Source organism: Carassius gibelio, chromosome B8, assembly GCF_023724105.1.
Source record: "Carassius gibelio isolate Cgi1373 ecotype wild population from Czech Republic chromosome B8, carGib1.2-hapl.c, whole genome shotgun sequence".
Classification (NCBI taxonomy): Eukaryota; Metazoa; Chordata; class Actinopteri; order Cypriniformes; family Cyprinidae; genus Carassius; species Carassius gibelio.
The window spans coordinates 20,062,918-20,084,232 of record NC_068403.1 but is presented as its reverse complement, the minus strand read 5'-3'; the positions used below and the strand labels follow the sequence as shown (position 1 = coordinate 20,084,232).

The following is a 21,315-nucleotide window of genomic DNA, read 5'->3' as shown; positions in this document are numbered from 1 at the left end:
GGGCATTTTTGTCCAATTTAGTTGCATTTTTGCCCAAAGTCCCTGACTCCCCATGGCCACACATGATCCGCCTATATGTTTCTGACATTACTGTGACCCTATAGATTAAACTATTGCATTATCCTTTGGCTTAATGTTGTGCATGTTTGCATACCTCTTTTGGAGATGGCTTTTAAAAACAAGACTTGGAATGAGCAAGACAGAGATGGAATTTTGGGTCTAAATGTCATGTTTTATGCAGGTTGTCTCATTCTGGTTCATGAGGAATAAATGGACCATGGAGTAGCCTGAGGCTGGGATGTCCTGAACATGCAGCACAATAGGATGCTGTGTTTAATCAAGTGAAAATCTGTGGGCGAGAGAAGAGAACTCCTCAACATGATGCGTTCTGAAAACTTTATCACCCTGGGGACACAGAACACATTCAAGATGGTTGAAAACCCTGGGTGGATGGGTAGGTTTTATTGGAGTTAATGAAAATATGTTTCGTCATGTATGGCAATGATGTAACCAAGCACATAAGACCGGGGAAGCGTGAATATACATTTTAAGAAGTAAGCACTGAAAAAACAATATTAGTCAACCACTTTTCTGATTAATACTAACTGTGGTTACAGCACTTTATTGATCTTATTCTGGGTCTCGCAAGCTTTTTAAACTTAGAATATAATTGCATATTCTGATTTGACATTTTCCTGTGTTTTATTTTTATTTTATTTGAGATTTTCTTAGCACAAGTACATGTTGACATTTAGTCACAAAATATTGATTACACATTAGTGGAAGGGTTGAAAATTAAATATGAAATTTTAGGATATGAGAATGAAGCTTACACCAGGGGATCAATATTTTATGATTTCTTTTACATTGGTTATATAGATAGGTACTCTTGTAGCCTACATTTTTATAGGCCTATAACAATTATAAATAAAAACGTGGACATAATTTAATATTAAATACATTAAACATGCATTGTAAACTATTATTTAATGTACATTTTATCTGATAAAGCCTGTAAGCTCATAATTTTACATAAATGTTAAAAGCATGTTTTCTTTAAACATACATTGTAAAGTATTATTTTATTTATATCCTATTCGATAAACCTCATAATTGCACATTTAAAGGACATAATTAGGCTAAATATTAGTTTTTCATTAAACACATTATAATGTATGTATATTTTATCAGATAAACCTGCTACCTCAAAAGTTTACATAGAACATAATTAATTATTAAAGATGTGTTTTACATTAAACATGCATTACTGACAATTTTCTTGATATTTGATAAACCTGTTAGCTTAGAATTTTACGTAGGGCATAATTAAATATGTTTTCATAACATACATTAATGTCAACTATTATTTTATTTATATTTTATTTGATAAACCTGTTAGCTCAAAATCTTTTATATAAATAAATGCTTTGCTCGCTTTCAGAATAAAATGCAATACTTATTTTCTCAATGTCCAGAAAGTCTTTATATCCATATGGGGTGGATATTGGTCAACATTAATTACACTTTTTTATCTATTCTTTATACTGAGGATTCCCAAATACACTGAAGCTTAGACAATGAGAGAGATTCTTTCTGTGTTTTTGTCCATACATTGTATGTTATGTTGTGTCACCCACAGGCATCTGATGATGCACACCATACGTTCCGCGTGCCCCCTCTCTCTCTCTCTCTCTCTCTCTCTCTCTCTGAATCTTTTTTTCGGTTTATTCCCTAGCCCATCTCCCCTTACCTACGCGTCCTACCAGAGTAGCGCTAACCACCTAACGGAGCAATCAGGTGGCACCAACTCCATGAGGAAAAGATCTCGATAGCATCATTTCAAACCCAAAATGCCATCGAGGAGGTGCCGGTGTACTCTCAGCACTCTACACCGGGCTATTATATTCAAATGACAATAATGTGACATCTCAAAGGTCAGCCTTTACCTTCAAGGGCATTTTACAAGGCTGAGGAGGATGAGTTTCACGCTCCCCAAAAGCGAATCGACGACTTCCTTACTGAGATCCTCCGCACCGGCCAAGAGCGATCATCCCGGAGCCCGGCGCATACACCATCAGCGCGCCGCTGCGGCAGCGGCATCTGGAGCGGAGACGGCGGATTGCGATGCGAGCTCGCGGAGACCCCTTTGTCACCCCTCACTGGTCGGTACCCAAAATAGCGCAGAGAAGAGCCACCCACAACACTCCCACTCCCATCGACACACTCTTTCCACGACTCACAGTCAGGAGGACCTGTCGGAGCTTCCAGATGCAAGAGAGCACAAGACAGCCAGACGACATCATCATCACCACAACCGCCACCATCACCATCACCGCCACCGCTCCACCCGGGACGACCTGCCTCAGGAGCCACGACTCGAGCACTCTCACACCGCTCGCATGCCCACCAGAACTCAGTCTTTCTCCGAGTCAAGGGACGAAAGGGCTCTGTTTTTTGAGTCACCTCAACTGGCTCGACCGGGGTCTTCTTCATCGAGCAGAGAGGCGTGTCAAGCCTCCACCGCCTCATCCTCGCCGGTACCCGCATCCTCCAGCCGCTCCTCCCGCAGATCGAGGAGGTCCAGCGCAGCATCTTCTGAAGCGGACTTCAACCTGCGGCCGTTCCTCAGCTCCGTGTTCGGACAGGTAAGGCCTGAACACACGCTGACAATAGGAGTTTTATAATGGGTCTTATTTAAATATAGTTGTAAGCTGCTTTTATAGGGTCATAAACTTTATGCTATGAGTAAATATCAATAGTAGACAGGCGTGATTTTAGAAAGGCTTAAAATTGCATGTAACACAAACGCTTACAGTTCACACAGCAACTTTATATGGTATTGAGCATCGTGCTATAATTTACAAAAAGTTTTGTGTAAATACTCAAAAAGCTTGATAAAAGTGTCGAGAGAGTTGACTACTATAAAGTCAGAGTTATTGAAGCCTACTGTATGTTTAGTGGAAGGTATGTTTGAGTTAAATTTAGAACTATGTGGGGTATATTGGATTTCATGTGTTCCATGAGAACAGTTTAGTAAAGTCCCACATTTGTTGAATTTTTTATTAACTGTAGGAGTTCAAAAAGGTTTTCAATTGAATTCAGAATGATGGACAGACAATGACATTTGTCTAGAAAACAGACGTTATAATTCCATATAATCAAATAAATCAAAAGAGAGCAATATTAATCATAAACTTTCAAACATATTTGTCAATGTAGGTTATTTTTATTTATTTATTTATTTTTATTTTTTAAGCTGGTGCTGTCACTGAACTTTCTAAGTTTTTTCATATGCATATGAAGACTTCATATGTGAAATCCTCTAAGTGTCATTGGAAATTTTCCTCTTAAATGAGCATTTTTATCAGGCTCCATGTTTATGTTCAGTTATTTCACTTAACTGGAAATAAAGTGAAATCACTGTACCTAAATACATAGAGCCTGATAAAAATGCTCATTTTAGAAGAACATTTCAGAAAGCACTTAGAGGCTTTTCCATATTGATGTTTTCATGTGCTGTGTTTTTCTGAATATGTCTTATTCCATCAGTATAGTATGTATGTATATATATATATATATAATATTTGGAAAAAAATAGAATAAATAATAATAGAAAAAAAAAAAAAACTGACTGACCAATATTCCACTTTACTTTCCCATGAGGCCAAAAGAGACGGGCTGTGAATGACACTGAAGTAATGCTACTGTGCAGGTCACATATTAATAATAAACTGGATGTGGATGTTCATATAGAACATACTTTTTACTCGCGAATAGACACTATGCAATTTCAGGCGCAGCTATAGCATTGTTTCTGTGTGTGTGTTTTGTTGTTGTTGTTGTTTTCCACAAAATTCAAAAAGCAATGTGGTTGACTTGGCAATATTGCATATTATCAGAGACAGGCCAGAGATGGTAAACCTCATCTTATGGCCAAAGTCATAACTCCTAGTTGTCTAGTCCTTCATTAAGATGCAGTCACATTAGCAACATTTCTGTTAAATTTCATATGAAATTTTGCAGGCCAAAAAGATCCCTAGTTTATTATCAATAGTATAGTAATGTGTACAGCTCACACACAAGTCACTTTAAAACCAAACAGCTTTTTGTTGAGCAATGTGGCCACTTTGCAGGACTTGAACCTGTAGCAAAAATCTTTGTGGGCAACTCTTTCACAAAATGTGTGCACATGTGTACCATGGTGCAATGTGGATGTGAAAATCCCGATCATTTGTATTGAAATCACTTTAGTTTGTCCATGAAAAACTGCAAAGGAATATTAAATGTGACCACACCTAGCTGAGCCATTCTGAAAAATACTACATTGGTGCATGATTTGTACTGGGAATTAAAAAAAATATGGCCAAGACTCGTTTATCATTGAACTCTATATGCCCTAATCTAAAAAGACCAGTGTCATGATATCTCACACACAATAGTTTGGCATTTGGTACCATTTTATGCAACAGTTTCTCTGTCCCGTGTACCTGAATCGGCACATTTATTTGACTGAGATGTTTTTTAATTATAAGGAATATTATCAAAATGAATTTGAATTTATATTCACAATGTGTCCCAGAGTTTTATTCCTGAAACAGCTGTGAGCTGCCACTGATTAAATGTGCTCCCCAGAGGACTGGAGGTCTAGAACGTCATGGAAGCTTGCCTTCGGAACACATATCACAGAACTTTGAAAATCAATTGCATTAATAATAAAGGAATCTTGGCTGGAAGGATGAGCTCCGGGCGGGATGGTGCTCCTTTGTTGCTTAGACATTGAAAGGCTTGAATAGATAAAGAATACAATGTCTGTATGTGAAATGCAAATCTTTTTTAGGCATATCCTATTCCGTGAGATTCTGTGTATAAATGATTAAAAGCTGTCTGATGTCACCGCCACAATGACTTTGATGCTGCGCTGCGGTTCGAAAACAACACGTACAAACACACACATAAATTTGCTGCTACACTAATGTGGGTCGTACTATTATTGCTATGCAGGAAGCTTTTAAAACTGATATATCACCACATTTTAGAACCCAGGTTAATGAGATAAACCCCTTTTTGATGGTAGAAATGAACTGGAGGGTTAGTCATAAACATAGATTAAATCCATTCATGGTCATGAGCTATTCTCAATGTACAAATAGTAACTTGTTAGATCAAAGGGTAAAATTAACTGGCGGCTAGTTAGAAAACATGGGCAAATGAGACCAATTATATTCGCCTTCAAGTTCTGAGCATTTTTCACTGTAACCCTCCATCTGTTATTGTTTATATACTGTGATGGACCATTTACATGTGCCTCAGTGGGGTTTTTTCGTCTCAAAGCCCCTAAATACAATCATTATACATGTTTTTTTAACCTAATTTGAAGCCTTAAACTTAAAGTCACCCTTATTGCCTAAAATGTTGGAGTACTTTATTGGCATTCATGGGGGAATCTCACATTACTGGGAGAAACCTTCTGTTTGCAAGTATGTTGTTTAGGCTGTCAGCCTCAGACGCTGTATGAATCAGTGAGGTTGGCTTACAATCTCTCGATGGGTGTGTGTGTGTGTGTGTGTAAACACAGTTTACCAGAAATGCAGCGTAATAGGCTCTGATCACAGGGGTGACACATTCCCTATCGGTATGTCGAAATTCCCAACACTTGCCTTGACAGGGGTGTTGAAATAAGACTGACAAACATGTCCTTGGATGACAACGCGACCCTTTCCCTCCATAAACCTTGTAGATGTTAAACCAGATTTGGGCTCCACTTCTCTTTCATGCTATTTTTATTCTCACACCTCTTTGTGCATCTGTTTCGTTCCTCTGATGTTTTTGTGTCTACTGTTAAACATGCCCTTCCTTCTTTCCTTCTTTTCTCTTACTCATGTGTTTTTTGAGGTTACAGTGACCTTGCCATGCTCTTCTGGGAGATCAAAAACCAGATACTTGGAGAATTGGAATTTGAATGGATCTAGTGTCAATATTGTAGCCGGTGTGATGAATGTGCAACAGATTATCTTTGTTTTGCGGGCTATTTTAATTCATATAATATTACAAAAATGTGTGATTCACTAGCTATCCATCCAGTGTGTTTCATTGTCTACAGCCCAAGATGCTGGAATAAGTGCTAATTTGTAAATATTTATCACTATGACAGACTTTTCATTCAGTTTATCATGTTAAGACTGAGTTTGGGTAAAATGAAGAAATACTTTGAAAAGAGATTAATATTGCACCAGAGTAATCTCTGTAACACTGAAGTATAGTGACCAATTCTCAATATTAACTAGTTGCTTATTAGCCTTCATATTATTAACAAATCTGACACATGGAAGCATTTCTAAATGCAAGCTTGAAGGATTGAAGAAAGCTGCTTTCTTATCTTGAACATAAAATAAGATATTTTGAAGATGCTGGTATTCAAACTGTTTGTTGTTGCCATTGACTCCCATAATATTTTTTTTTCTACTATGGAAGTCAATGGCAACCACCAACTGTTTGATTAATATAAATCCTCAAACATACATTATTTTATGTTCAACATAAGAAAGCAACTTATACGGGTTTGGAACTAAATGAAGGTGAGTAAATGATGACAGCATTTTCATTTTTGGGTGAGGTCACTGTTTTTCAACATTCTGTAATTACAGCTCTACAAAATGAAACAGCTTTAAACATGATCAGATTTTATTATGTGGGCAAAGCTCTTTAGGTTCATATTGTGTATTGATAGTACATCATTAGTTGACTTACCATGATAAATTAGCTCATTCTCTCAGTCAATAAGTGTTTATAGGTTAATTAAATGTCTTAATCTCTTCACACTTTCACATGTCTCTCTCACCATTTTAATTCTTCTTCATCATTTCTTATTTTAGAGCAGTGTTTCCCAACCTTTATGTCTTTGTCAGCCCCATCTGTAAGGCTAAAATATCCTTTCATAACAAATGATATTATAGTCGATATTGTTTAGCAAAGAAAGAAATCTAAATATTTCCAACAAATACCCCCTATAAACTGCTTGGAAATCAGTGCTTTAAAGTAATCCTCTTTCCCAAGTATTATCCTGTTACAATAATGCCGATTATTATGACCTTAGAAACTGCTTTTGCTGTTGAATTTTTTGCCTATGCATATTTTTGTTTGTGTACAAGTGGAAACAGGTGTACATTCAAGGATTCTGAAAGATATTGTGTGATAATATTCAGTGCATTGCAGTGGGGGGGAGGGGGGTGTTTGAGTGCATGGTGATCTTGTGACTGTGTCTGCTGACAGGATGAGAGGTGACAGTTAAAAGTATGCTGCACATTGAAATTCACAGTGAGCTTGAAAAGGGGATGGAGGGATAAATGAAACCAACATATCAGAGGAGAAGAGGCAGAGAAGGGCTTCTGCCCCTGAATCTGTTTCTTGGGATGAATCATCTCATGGAGAATAATGAGGGGGAAATAGAGATGGATGGAAGATGACAGATAAAAAAGATGCACATGTGTGTGAGAAAAGAGACTCGTAAGGAACAAAATGAACCAGAAAATAAAATGTATCTATGTGTTACAGATATGCGAGCAGCATAAACAGAAGCATCATTAATTGGCCTCTGTATCCACTCAATAAGCTTTAATGTCATAGTCATGGCTGGCTTATAAAAGCATGGCTATGGCATTCCTGAAAGGTTTATGAATACTTTTAAGCTCACAATAAAGGACAAGGACAGTTGCACAATAGCATCCTGAAATAATACAAATTGTGTAACTTTGATACGATTACCATATTCATGTACTATGGTTTTTAGTTGCAGTAGTAGGATTACTGGAGACCATTTGTAAAGAAATCACTATTTTAGTCTTTCTACTTAAAACAACTACACAGAATTACAACAGCAATTAACACATTGAATTAAACTAATTTTTGAAGTAGAAAGAATTAATTTTCTTTTAAAGAAATACACTCCAGTATAGTCCTATACTCCGATTAATCTTTGTTCTTTATTAACAGTGTTCAAAAAGAGAATGTCAACTTGTGTTCTAAGAAACAGTCAATAGAACTATTCAGGATCAAAGAAGATACAAACCAGGCTTCATTAAAAACAAGCTCACTTACAGCAAGGATAAGCATGGTTTTTGCTGAGTTTGCTGACTGTTTTGAATGGTTACTTATTGACGGCCAAGCATAGAAACAGAGTCATTTGGACCGATATTTTGTCCCTTATATTTACTCTCTTATCAATGCATGGAAATATGCTAATAATAAGCATACTAATAAACAACTAGTTAACAAAGAGAACTGGTCCCTATACTAAAGTGTTATCATACTGTCATATTCTATTGATAAGTTTATTATTGTGTAACCAAAAATTAAGCAGCTAAAATAGGGTCTGCTTCTCGGTGGTTGTGAATTTGAGTTCCAATTTTACGGGACTTTCCAGGACCAAATCTCCTCTTCTGTGATTTCCTCTTTGTCCTCCTATCTAAACAAATGCAATAAAGCATTCATTCAGTATCAGTAATACAAAATCAGTATAGGTAAATCTACAGCTGAAAGCATGAAATACCAACCATCGACAAAATGTATTGTCAGTTTTCCTTTACTGTATATTACAGACCTTTTAAGTGGTAAGAAAACCAGCAGAGAATCACAGATCTATAAAGTACTTCAAAACACATACAATGAAGGCTGTCAATGCAGGACTGAAACAAAGTTTGCACAATCTAAAGTTAAATGTGTGAGTGTGTGTTATGTTTAGCTGTCTGTATAAAATATTGTTTGGATTAGAAACCAGGCCTCCAGCTGTGAGAATGCTAATATGCATGTCTGAAAGAGACCCACTCTCCTCTAAACAAACACACTCAGACAGTTTCATATTTACACCCTCCTCTGTCCTTTTTGCAGAGCTTTAGCTTTTTTATTATTATATCACATTTATCTTAAACCACTGCCTGTCATCTGTGCATATAAGATTGATCAAATTGATTCAACACTGAATTTACAGAAAGAACCCTTCCTTCTTTACTTGCGGGAGAAACATTTTTAGCAAATAGTATAAAAATACTTGTTTCATGATGTTTTCTCCCAATGTGTTTGAGATCCAAGCCCCATTTTCTTGTGTCCCATTTTTCTGTTGCTACAGTTCACGGAGTGACCTAGTTTTAGATTTAATTATCAGTAAAGACCATCACATTTGTGTACTATCTGTGTATAAGTCTTTGTAGGGAAATCTTTGAATAATCTCAATGCCTCCATGAATGCTGACTAACACAACATAATGACTGTGGAGGCCTGGGAATTTTATTTTGCTCGTAAAACAAAGGAGGGGAGTGAATTTGCATTTTCAAAGGTGTCCCTTTTATTCTCATTTGCATTTGTCTTGGTTCTCGTCGGTTTCCTGGTGTAATGGGTCTCTTAGTGCTGCACAATATTAAAGATCAAAATGTGGCTTGTGTTGTGATATAAGTGACCTGACATAGAATTTTCAAAAACATTTTTAGCAACATAATTAAGTTGCTTACTAGCACGCATATTTCTATATCATATTGACTGTTTATTATTAATTACAAAGCATATTAATGTATTTTTCTACAAACATGACCATATCCCTTAACCAATACCTAATCACAACTACAATAACTACCTTACATACTATCAATAAAATAAGCAGGCAGCGATTAACTATGTGTATATACATATACATATATATATATATATATATATATATATATATATATATATATATATATATATATATATATATATATACATTCATGTAAAAATTAAACTCTAATTTGTTCCCTAATCTAAAGTGTTACCCAAATTTCACGACAGAAGATTACAAAAATAAATAAAAATTAAGATCTTGAGAAAGATTGAGAAGAAACTTGCTCTTTTGATATCTTAACAGTCAGAATTACCTAGCAACCACAAAACAACATTAAGACACCATAGCATGTTTTGAATGGGGAGAGATAATATTTATGTTATAATCAAAAATCATGAACATGTTCTTTATTGGAATTTAGGCTTTTGACATGTGTCAATCTAATATCATATAAATGCATGTTCTTTATTGGCATTTATGATTTAAGGTTGATTTAATAATGATGAAATGGTTCCATTTTTTTCATTGTGGAAAAAAGGTTCTTTATTTTAAAATGTTCTTTACGCAAAGAAAAAAATACATGTATATTTTAGGAACTTTTAATTGAAAGGTTCTTTGGCGAAAATTGAAAATCTGAAAATTTTGCACTTTAAAAATAAATAAATACGACCATTGTCATATATGGCATTTTTGCATCCATAGTAAGCATTTTAATAGGAAAGGATGACAAATTAGAAACTCAGTGTGCAAGAACCTAAAAATGGTTCTTATATGGCAGTAGCATAGCATTTAAAAAAAAACTTTAAACTTAAATAAATAATAATAATAATTTACAGAGTGTAACCAATAATAAAAAAAATAAAAATAAATATTGGTTAATTCAGACAAAAATGTATCTTTAAAAATGTTTCTTTAAGGTGACATTTGCAGGTTATCACTTTTTACAGTGTCATAAACATCTTGTCACGTTATGCTGCCAGAAAGAAGACAATCAAAAAAAAGACTTTAATTGTATCCAAAACAGGGAACAGAAGATTGACACACATACATCACTTGTAGACCCAACAGAGACAGACTGCACTAGGACTTATAAACACAGGATGATTACCAAACACAGGTGCAGAATGACTAATTAACTAAACAAGGACAGGAACATGACCAAATAAGGGAACACAGCACAGACCAGTCCAGAATCCTGACATATCTAAAGCTGACTACAGAAAAAGTTTTTTTTATATATAATACGTACATATTTTTCATACTTCTCTGATATAGTTTAGTTTGTCTCTATTTTAATCTATGAACAGTATTATTTTTTTTTTTTATTTTTTTTTTTGAGAAAACACATTTCTGACTTTTCCCAAACTGCAATAAATTTGTCCCATCGTGGCTTACACAGTGAAACTGAGTGCATTAGCTGAATGATCTTGTTTCCCAATGCTATTAAACCAGATAAAGTCTTTTCTATTTCTTTGGTGTTTTTATTGTCCCTCTCTTTATCTGTCTCGCTCTCGCTTTCCCTTCCTCTCTGTTTATAGTCACTGTAAGAGTGTATAGATCTGAAGAGCCAGTCAACACAATGTGTTCAGTAAACTGTTATGATGAATGAATGGAAAATGTTGGCTGGATTGCTTATTTTTATTAATGGAAATGCTTTCTTTCTCTATCTGTCTTTCTCACACATACATAGACATACAGTCCTTTCTCTGAGACGTTCACAACACATATGGCTGTGTGAATAAATAGGCATAAATAAAATAAACAATTCTTTGTGAATTCATGCGTTTGTGTTATGGTTAAGAGCAATGTTGAAATTAATATACATACTTGACTTTGTGTTTTTAACCTTTTAACTGTCACCCCCATTTTTTAACATACACGTGAAAGTACACTATTCACACTTAATGGATGGTTTTGTGTATAAGATTTATCTGTGACACCCAATGCAGAGAAAAGTGAGAATAATGCTGAATTAGATGTTAACATATCCTTATTATTGTGATTTGTGTGCTTATATGAACATGTTCCTCTTAATGTTTCTAGGAACCTCATTAAACAAAGTGTTTCTGTCAGTGAGGCTGTTATAAGCTCCTGATCTAACACATCATGAGCTATTCTCTGATATTTTTACACAGAGAGGTAAGGTAGAAAGAGAAAGGAAGGACATTTTGGGGGCAATGGCCATATAATATATTTTTGAGGCTTTCTGGGACATGGAATCGAAGCACAGACATATTGTATCTTAAATTAAATGACCAGAAAAACAGGTTCTCTTAAATGTATATGCATAAAAATATGTATATAATTGCAAGTCTTTTAACCCTTTAATGCATATGTGTTTCTCCAGTCATTGATATCATATATTTTGGGTAATATCATTTTTTTTTTTTCGTAGGCTAGAAATGAATACCTTCTGTTTTTCAGCATTGTTGCATAAAATTGCTTAAAAGTGACAGTAAATACTTAAATTGTTACAAAAGATTCTAAAAGAGCTATTCTATACGCAAATCAGTATGATTTCTGAAAGATCATGTGAAGACTGGATTAACGACTGCTGAAAATTCAGCTTTGAAATCACAGTAATAAGTTACATCTAAATTATATTGAATGAATGTGCACTCTCTAATTTAGATACACAAACACAAACACAGAACTACGTAATGGCTTGCACGTTGTGAATGATGCTTTACTGTATACAGTCCACAAAAGTCTTCTGTGTGGCTTTGCCCTGGAACGTTTAATGCTACTTACTTAAGTAATTTAGCTTGTCTTTTTCTGCATGGTGCCGTGTAGGTGTACATATTTACGTCACATAAATTGCTGCTCCTTTGTTTTGGTCTACAATTTAGATTGCATGTTTTTGCATGTGTGTGTGCGTGAATATCATGGTCTTACGTCAGTAAAGCCTGCATGTTTATACTCCTTTCTTCCCCCCGTGGTGAATGCTACAGCTTCTGTTCTCCATCGTTCGGCCTCTCTTTCCTCCATCTCCTTTAAAGGTTGTCAATGTTAGTTTTTTTCTCTGTCACACTTACTGGGATTTGTTCGCTTAGCTGTGACGCTGAAGAAATGCCATTGTCACATGACCAGGACCACCAGACCTTTTTATAATGTGCTATTGCTCTTTCTTAAAGCTATAAAACAAGTCCTAAACACAATGTTGAGTGACTCTGAGCAACTAGTCTAGTAAAGCAATGGCCACTATGACTGGTTTTGATGCATCATTGGTTAAAGGTTTTCTGGGAATGGATCCATCTCCAGAAGAGCTTCATTTCCTGGATGGCCTGTATTTTTTTGTGAGGAACTAAGATTATTGGGTGCTATGTCTTTAAAATTCAACCTTTGCTGGTGTTGTTTTGACTATTTCTTCCCCGTCTTTTTTGTTACAGAATCGAGAGTTGAGACCTGAAGAGATTGATGGTAAGTTTTTCAATCTGTAGTTTATAGATGACATAAATTTAATAGTTTGTTTAACTTCTTTAAACCTTAATAAGCTGAAACTACAATTATTAAAACATTCCTAGATGGTTTATTTAGCTTGTTTTTTATTACTGTGTGTTAACTGTATGCTGTTCATGTCTTTGGTTTGTCTTGACGAGTAAAGAGTTACGAGAAGCGTTTAAGGAGTTTGATAAAGATAAAGATGGCTTTATCAGCTGTAAAGACCTGGGGAACTGCATGAGAACCATGGGCTACATGCCCACCGAGATGGAACTAATAGAACTGAGCCAACAAATCAACATGAACTGTAAGCTTCTGTGTGCACACAGCCATTATCTTATCTGCCACGTTTTTGTTACGAAATATTCACATCAGTTTGTTTTTCTTAGTAGGTGGCCATGTAGATTTCGAGGACTTTGTAGGGTTGATGGGACCTAAACTCCTAGCAGAGACAGCAGACATGATCGGCATTAAGGAGCTGAGAAATGCCTTCAAAGAGGTGAGTGAAGATTTAAAAAGATTGTAATATACAAATATTAAATACATATAAAATATATCATGTATTCCAGTTTGACACAAATGGAGATGGTGAAATAAGCACAGGAGAGCTAAGGGAAGCTATGAGGAAGCTGCTGGGACAACAGGTTCGTGCTTTTGGAACATTTGTGACAATGTGCTTGAGGTGACATGTTGAAGTGACATTAATATTTTCTAAAGGCATGTCAGTGATCTCATTGTGAGTGATTCATCCATGCGCACATTTTTTTTAATTTCAATCTCATGATGTTTTATCAAAGTGTTATGACTTACTGTGAAATTACTTTTCTCTGGTGACGTGCAGGATCATTTTGTCCACTTAACCCTTCAACTGTCACCTAAACTTCATCTCTTTTTTTACAGTTGATTGGAAGCTTGCATTATGCTCTGCCTCCATCCAATCAACAACTTAATAAAATCAGGACACTGTCCTACATTATTTTTTATCATTTGACTCACTCAAATGTATGTCACAATACAGAAGAAAATATCTATTTCACTGCAGCTTTAAAGGGATAGATATCTGTAATTACTAAATGCCCTGATTTACTCAATGTGAAGTTCTGTTTTATTCTTCCTTTGGGGATATAAAGAAATTCAAAATACACAAGCTGTTTACGGTTAAAAACATCCCAGTGCTACTTACCCAAGGGTGGCATTTAGATGAATATGTAAAGACACTTGATAATAAAATAAACATGCCTGTGGTGGGAAAACAGCAGTTAAGAATGCATCGGATCATAGCGATGGTTACAATTATGGCTGTATGCTAACATTGGAATAAAGAGCTTGAGAAGGATCTTGATCAAATGAGGAGTTTACTGAATATGGAAGGAGAATGACCGATTATACACACACACACACACACACACACACACACACACACACACACTAACATCAATAGGTTAAGTTACAATAACAGCATTAGGTTACAATACAATAATCACGGACGAGGAAGAACTGAACAGACAGGGTATTTAAGCACACAGGAGGTAATGAGGGAACTGGAGAACTGGGGTGAGCGGATAGCGTTTCATTGTCTCGCCACCATGCTAGTGGATCTGCCATAGAGTCAATTGGTTGTTTGTGGAGATAGCGGGTTAACTCCGTGACAGTGCGCGCTCTGATCGGTAAAGGGGCAGAGATTTCAGACCTCCGTTTATAAAGGAGATCTGTCACAAAACTCATCATCCGCGCCAAAGTTTTTTGAGCAAATTTCAAAGCCGCACCCGCCCGCCAGCCGCTGATTATTTTCTGTTATAGAAAGGATGCTGCAAAGATATTTAATGCTAATGTATGAGGCATAGGCCTACTCTGAGTTTCATTTACAATGAGTTGGCTCTAGTTCACAGTGCAGTGCAAGTGAACGCGGCGCGCTGGTGCTTCCATGTCATGGTTATCGCTGTCTGCTATATTTGCTTTTTATTTATTAAAATACATGCAATTGGTTGATGAAACATTTATTAAAATTAAGATAAAATTTGTACAAAACCAAATTCGTTTTTAAGAAAGGTTTTCTACAAAGCAAAATTTAATGAAGTGGTAAATATCATGTCTGACGATTTACAAAACTTCATTAAGTGGTAAAAACCATGTCTCCCGATATATTGCGTATCTTATGATCCTATCTAAAAAATGAAAATAATTTTTGATCAAAAAATGTTTGTACAAAATAATTTAATGACACGGTTTTGGCGGTTATAGAGTTCTAATGACGATGTTCAACTATAACCGCCGGTCTCACGGTTATATACTAACCGTCACACTCCTACTCGGACCGCAAGAGGAATACCTTGCAGAGGGAGGGTGGGGGTTCTGGAGGCGGGCGTGGGGCAGGCAAGGGGCAGGTGAAGAGGGAACAAGGAGCTAGGGACCAGGGCGGAGTGGATGGAGGGAGGAGCCCGGAGCCAGGCCAGGATGGAGATCCACGGTGGAGTCGATGGCGGGAGGAGCCATGGTGGAGAAGGAGCCAACGACACCAGGGGGCCAACAGACGGGGACTGCACCGGTGGGTGAGGAGCCCAAGACGGAGCGGAGCAGCGCAGCCGCAGAGCCAGGGTGAAGCAGAGGATCCGGAGGGCCTAGGTGGAGCAGAAGGCTCAGGTGACCAAGGCGGAGGCGGGGCCCTGGAAGACCGCTGCAGAGCCGGAGTGACTGAGGATGGAGGTGGAATCAAAGGGAAGGAGGAGCCTGACTGAGCCAGAGGGATGGAGTGACTAGGTGTAGCCAGAGGAATGGAGTCCCAAGGTGGCAGATGGTTGACTACTGACCAAGGTGGAGCCGGAGGGACGAGGGAGCCAGGTGGAGCAGGTGGGATGCCAGGCCACGGTGGAGACGAGGGAGCTAAGAGCCAAGGTGGAGCTGCTGGGTCGAAGGACTGAGGAGGAGTCTAGGGCTCGGAGGCTGGAGGCGGAGACAGGGAATCCACATGCCTAGGCAGAGCCGGAGACTGGAAGTCCTGCGGCGAACCATCGTGCCCAGATGGCGCGGACAGAGGGTGAGCTGCAGGACTGACTGGGATCAGCAGAGATGAGGTCAAGGAACTGGCTGGTCTAGGAGGAGATGAGAGAGGAAGGATGGGAGGAAACACAGGTGGATCAGGGCTGGACAGAGCCAGCAGAGAGAAAGGAGATACGGAACTGGATTGAACCAGTGGAAGTGGAGCAGGGGAACTGGCAGGTCTAGGAGGTGGGAGAGGGAGGCTGGGAGGGAATACAGGAGACACAGGAAATTCAAGGCTGGGCGGAACCAGCGGAGACACAGAAAATCCAGGGCTGGGCAGAACCAGTGGACACACAGGAAATTCAGGGCCGGGTGGAACCAGCGGACACAGGAAATTCAGGGCTGGGCGGAACCAGCAGAAATGGAGCAGAGGAACTGACTGGATGAGGTGGGAGTGGGCCACTGAGAGTGTATACAGGGGGATCAGGGCTGAATGGAACCAGCGGAGAAACAGGAAATTTGGGCTGGATGGAACCTGCATAGAAACAGGAGGTTCAGGAATAACTCCATACACCAGTCCATAAATTGCTCCATACAACTTTCAGAAACTGAAAACAGCTCACCCTCAGTCGCAGATGTGTGGACAGGGCTTTCCTCCACGCCCTCGATCTCCACTAAAACTCCCAAGACGCATGGTGTTGCCGGCTCACACACCTGGTCAGTCACGCTCTCGAAGTCCTGCTCCCTGTCAATGAAAGGCTCGGGCTCTGCGGCTGCTGTGGGCTCTGGCTCCATGCGGTGTGATGGTGCCTGGCTGGTCACTGGGTCGGGAGTGGGGCTGGAGATATCCTCTTCGGCGGTGCAGATGGTCCATGAAGATCCATTTTTCTCCAGCACCCACTCCATGAAAGTGGCGAAATCCTTTCAGGGACCGTTTCGCTGGTAGGCGTGCCTTACACCGCTCGCTCAGGCCGGTGTAGAAGTTTGAGAGCGAGCGGTCAGGGAAGTGGGTAAGGCACGCCAGATCTAGAAAGTCCCTGGTATGGTCCTCCAGCAAATGGTCCAGTTGCTCCAGGCACAGGAGTTGGACTTCTGGAAATCGCCATTCCGGGAGAGGGAGGAAAACAAAAATAAATGGGTGTATGCTAACGTTGGAATAAAGAGCCTGAGGAGGATCTTGATCAAATGAGGAGTTTACTGAATATGGAAGGAAATTGACAGACTATATACAACGCATTAACATCAATAGGTTAAGTTACAATAACAGCATTAAGTTACAATACAATAATCACAGACGAGGAAGAACTGAACAGACAGGGTATTTAAGCACACAGGAGGTAATGAGGGAACTGGAGACAGGTGGGGAATAATCAATTAACAAAACAAGAACAGGAAGAAGACCAAATAAGGAAACAGAAAGTTCATTAACGTAACAGAGATCTGGATATGTTTGTTTGTGTGTATGAGTGTGTGTGTGTGTGTGTGTGTGTGTGTGTATATATATGTGCATACAAAACAAAAAGAAAAGTAGATAAAATAGAAAAAAGTATAAAGAAAACTAGTGTTAGAGGCCCTTTTTAATATCTCAACGAATTAGAATACTTCATAAGTAAAAAAAAAAAAAAAAAAAAAAAAAATAGTGATTTGTTGGCCTTCTGGAAAGTATGTTCATTTACTGTATGTGTACTTAATACTTAGTAGGGGCTCCTTTTGCTTTAATTATTGCCTCAATTCAGTGTGGCATGGAGGTGATCAGTTTGTGGCACTGCTGAGGTGGGATGGAAGACCAGGTTTCTTTGACAGTGGCCTTCAGCTCATCTGCATTTTTTGGTCTCTTGTTTCTCATTTTCCTCTTGACAATAGTCCAGAGATTCTCTATGTGGTTCAGGTCTGGTGAGTTTGCTGGCCAGTCAAACACATATTCACCATGGTCATTTAACCAACTTTTGGTGCTTTTGGCAGTGTGGGCAGGTGCCAAATGCTGCTGGTAAATGAAATCAGCATCTTTAAAAAGCTGGTCAGCAGAAGGAAGCATGAAGTGCTCCAAGATTTTTTGGCAAATGGGTGCAGTGACTTTGGTTTTCAAAAAACACAGTGGACCAACACCAGCAGATGACATTGCACCCCAAATCATCAAAGACTGTGGAATCTTAACACTGGACTTCAATCAACTTGGTCTATGAGCTTCTCCACCCTTCATCCAGACACTAGGACCTTGGTTTCCAAATGAAATACAAAACTTGCTCTCATCTGAAAAGAGGACTTTGGACCACTGGGCAACAGTCCAGTTCTTCTTCTTCTCCTTCTTACCCCAGTTAGGATGCCTCTGATGTTGTCTGTGGTTCAGCAAATTCCTTGAATGTCTGTGTGTGGTGGCTCTTGATGCCTTGAACCCAGCCTCAGTCCATTCCTTGTGATGTTCACTCAAACTCTTGAATCGATTTTGCTTGGATGCTTGGATACAGCACTCTCTGAACATCCAGCTTATTTGGCAATGAATGCTGTGGCTTAACCTCCTTGTGAAGGGTGTTAATGATTGTCAAGGCTCAGGAAACATTTGCAGGTGTTTTGAGTTGATTAGCTGATTGGCATGTCACTAATTTGTTGAAATAGTAAATTGGTGGGTTTTTGCCAAATGTGAGCCAAAATCATCACAATTAAAAGAATCATAGACTTAAACTACTTCAGTCTGTGTACGTTGAATTTATTTAATACATGAGTTTGACAATTTGAGTTGAATTATTAAAATAAATGAACTTTCCCACAACATTCTAATTTACTGAGTGTTGCTTTTATTAATTAGAATTACAACTAATACTTCAAAGCACGTCTCCAGTGTGTTCATGTTTTTACTCATGTTCTTACTGGTTACCTAATCGCATTGACCAGTGGTAGTTTGAAGGTGTTTACCAGCCAGAACAAACATTTACGGAAAGTTAGTTTTGAGCTGTTTTGAACTCAAAACAAACTTCGATTTGTAATGATTTTGTTCAAAGTAACATCAGACCAGTACATTCTTTCATTTTGCTTGAAGTATAGGCCTTTACTCACCCTTATGTTCTCCCAAACCTGTAATGCTGTTTCTAAGAAGAATTCTGAATGAATCTGCAGACAATTCTTTTCCATAAACAAATAAAGATTCTTCATTTGCATTGGTGGTTCTATGACCAGCTTTTAATATCCATGGAGGCTTTCCATTCTGTAGGAATTTTTACAGTGGAAAACAAGTTTTTTAGATGGTTCTTTTATTGATTTGCTACTTTCATAAAACAAAGGTTTGACAGTGGCATCAATAGTTCCATGAGGAACCTTTAATATTCATGGAACATTTCCATTCCACAAAAGTTTCTTTATGGTGGAAAAGGTTCTTTAAAAAAAAAAAAAATGTAAATGTTCTTCACACTAAAATAAAATGTTCACTTAAAGGTTCTTTGAGTAATCCAAAATGGATCTTCTAAAGTCTATAATGACCTTGTCGAAAAACCAAAAATAAAAGCGGCATTAAAATGGTCCATATGATTTGTGCACTGTTACAAATATATTGAAGTGTTACAATAAATTTGTTTGAGGAAAAAAACTGAATCAGTCATTTGAATTACTGAATCAAATCAACCAGAAAGGAGAAGGCTCATTAGAATGATTCTTTCATAAACGGTAAAACATTTTGGGGTTCAGAATTTTCATCTTTGGGTCAGTGGATCCAGACACCTGATTGTTAACATCACATTACTGTTTATGTTAGGTTGGTCATCGAGACCTAGAGGACATACTGAGAGACATCGACTTAAATGGAGACGGACATGTAGATTTTGAAGGTAAGTATAGCACTACATAATAATAATAAAAAAGCAAAAGCAGGATACAGATGTACAGTCGTTTTCAGTTAAAGTCTGTGTATTTTTCTGTCTGTCTCTTTCAGAGTTTGTGCGAATGGTGTCCCGCTGAGAGGGCAGCATTCATATGGTTTCTCCAACAGAAGAAAGTGAGATTCTGTACTGCTTCCTGCTGGTCAAAGCGGACAGACTATTAGACTACTGCAAGAAAAGCCTTGCTGAGCCAGTGCATGGTATAAAAACTGAAAACTGGACTTTGTGGAGAAAAAACTAAACAAAACAAAACACAAGCACACACACAAACAAAAAAGTATACACTTATACTGTAGCCAAGAGTCTCTGCACTTTGAAACATGCAAGACCAAACAATATATATTTTTTACATGCACATTCGAAGGAGAGTACCATGCTTGATCATGGCAATAATACATTAAGTGTTGTCCCTGTTGACCTGTATATATCTATCTATTTGTAATAAGGTAGGTGAAGAAAATTATGTCTGAAAGTTTTTCTTTTGTTTGCAGTAATGTGATGGCGTAAATTCATTGACTTCCAAATAATATGTTATATACTGTAAGTCAAGCTCAGCTACCTAACTCCATTTGTTTGTCTTTGTCAAACAATTCGCCTGTTACTGTTCTTAATCCACAGTGCATGTCTTTAAAACATATATAAACCACTGTGCAAAAACAGAACCAAATCTTGTTGCTGGGTTAACTTTAGCCTCTAGTTTTAAAAAAGTGGTCTCTAACTTTAGAAATGTTCGATTCACTATTTTTAGTTAACGTGACATACTTGTCAGGAAACTAATTTCAAGAGCACAGAGTTTCACTCAACACAGGCTCATATGAATCCATGCACAATACCCAGATATTACAAACATTCAAAACCCGATCCCTATAATCTTAAGAAACATATTGATGTACTTGAATTGATTCTCTCCATGTTTGTGTGACCAGTGTCAGAGACATATGTAGTCTTAATTGTTATCTGACCAGATTCTTGCATGCCAGAAGACCTTCATATGTTATATAGTGGTTTCAATACATTGTAACAAGATAAGCAAATAAAAGCGTGTCTAGTTATAGCATATATTTTTCATCACCACGTTTGTGTAAGCTTCATTACTCTATTATGTCTTCCATAGTTCAGGTTTGCCTTCACCTCCTCTGAAGAAATGCTATTTGTATACATTAGAAGCAGTACTTTTACTGGTGTCTGTTGTGCTGTTCTCCAAATCATTCAGCAGCGAGCATCACTTTCCCAGCGGCTGGAACAGACTGTTCGTGTTGTCATGGTAACGAGCTTTTCCACCGGACCATAACGGGACAGAATTTTCCTGCTGTTCATTGTGAATTCAGACAGAGCGACCGAAACCTATCGCCACCGTGTGGTCAAAACAGGCTGATGACATCATGATGGTGTTTTTATTAAACGTGTCCATTTTTAACCATTTACACGTAGGTTTTTTATTTG

The 21,315-nt window shown here is 37.9% G+C and overlaps 1 protein-coding gene across 2 annotated transcripts; it reads left to right on the top strand.

Moving 5' to 3' along the window:
- The first annotated feature begins 1,741 nt into the window (after positions 1-1,741).
- On the top strand, positions 1,742-20,943 carry LOC127964070 (calcium-binding protein 1). 2 transcript variants are annotated; one of them, XM_052564224.1, is made up of 7 exons: positions 1,742-2,645; positions 12,976-13,006; positions 13,191-13,334; positions 13,417-13,526; positions 13,597-13,671; positions 19,749-19,821; positions 19,926-20,943. In XM_052564224.1, exons 1-7 carry the CDS (start codon positions 1,977-1,979, stop codon positions 19,949-19,951), a joined length of 1,128 nt encoding a protein of 375 aa, XP_052420184.1. In that variant the 5' UTR covers positions 1,742-1,976; the 3' UTR covers positions 19,952-20,943. The 2 variants fall into 2 exon arrangements, with proteins under 2 accessions (XP_052420184.1, XP_052420185.1); XM_052564225.1 differs by lacking the exon at positions 1,742-2,645 and adding an exon at positions 12,656-12,882.
- Positions 20,944-21,315: the final 372 nt, after the last annotated feature.

Coding starts and splice junctions, on each gene's coding strand:
- LOC127964070 (XM_052564224.1), top strand. CDS start 1,977: ATGAGTTTCACGCTCCCCAAAAGCGAATCGACGACTTCCTTACTGAGA. Junction 13,672..19,748: donor GGAAGCTGCTGGGACAACAG/GTTCGTGCTTTT, acceptor TGTTTATGTTAG/GTTGGTCATCGAGACCTAGA. Junction 19,822..19,925: donor CGGACATGTAGATTTTGAAG/GTAAGTATAGCA, acceptor TGTCTCTTTCAG/AGTTTGTGCGAATGGTGTCC.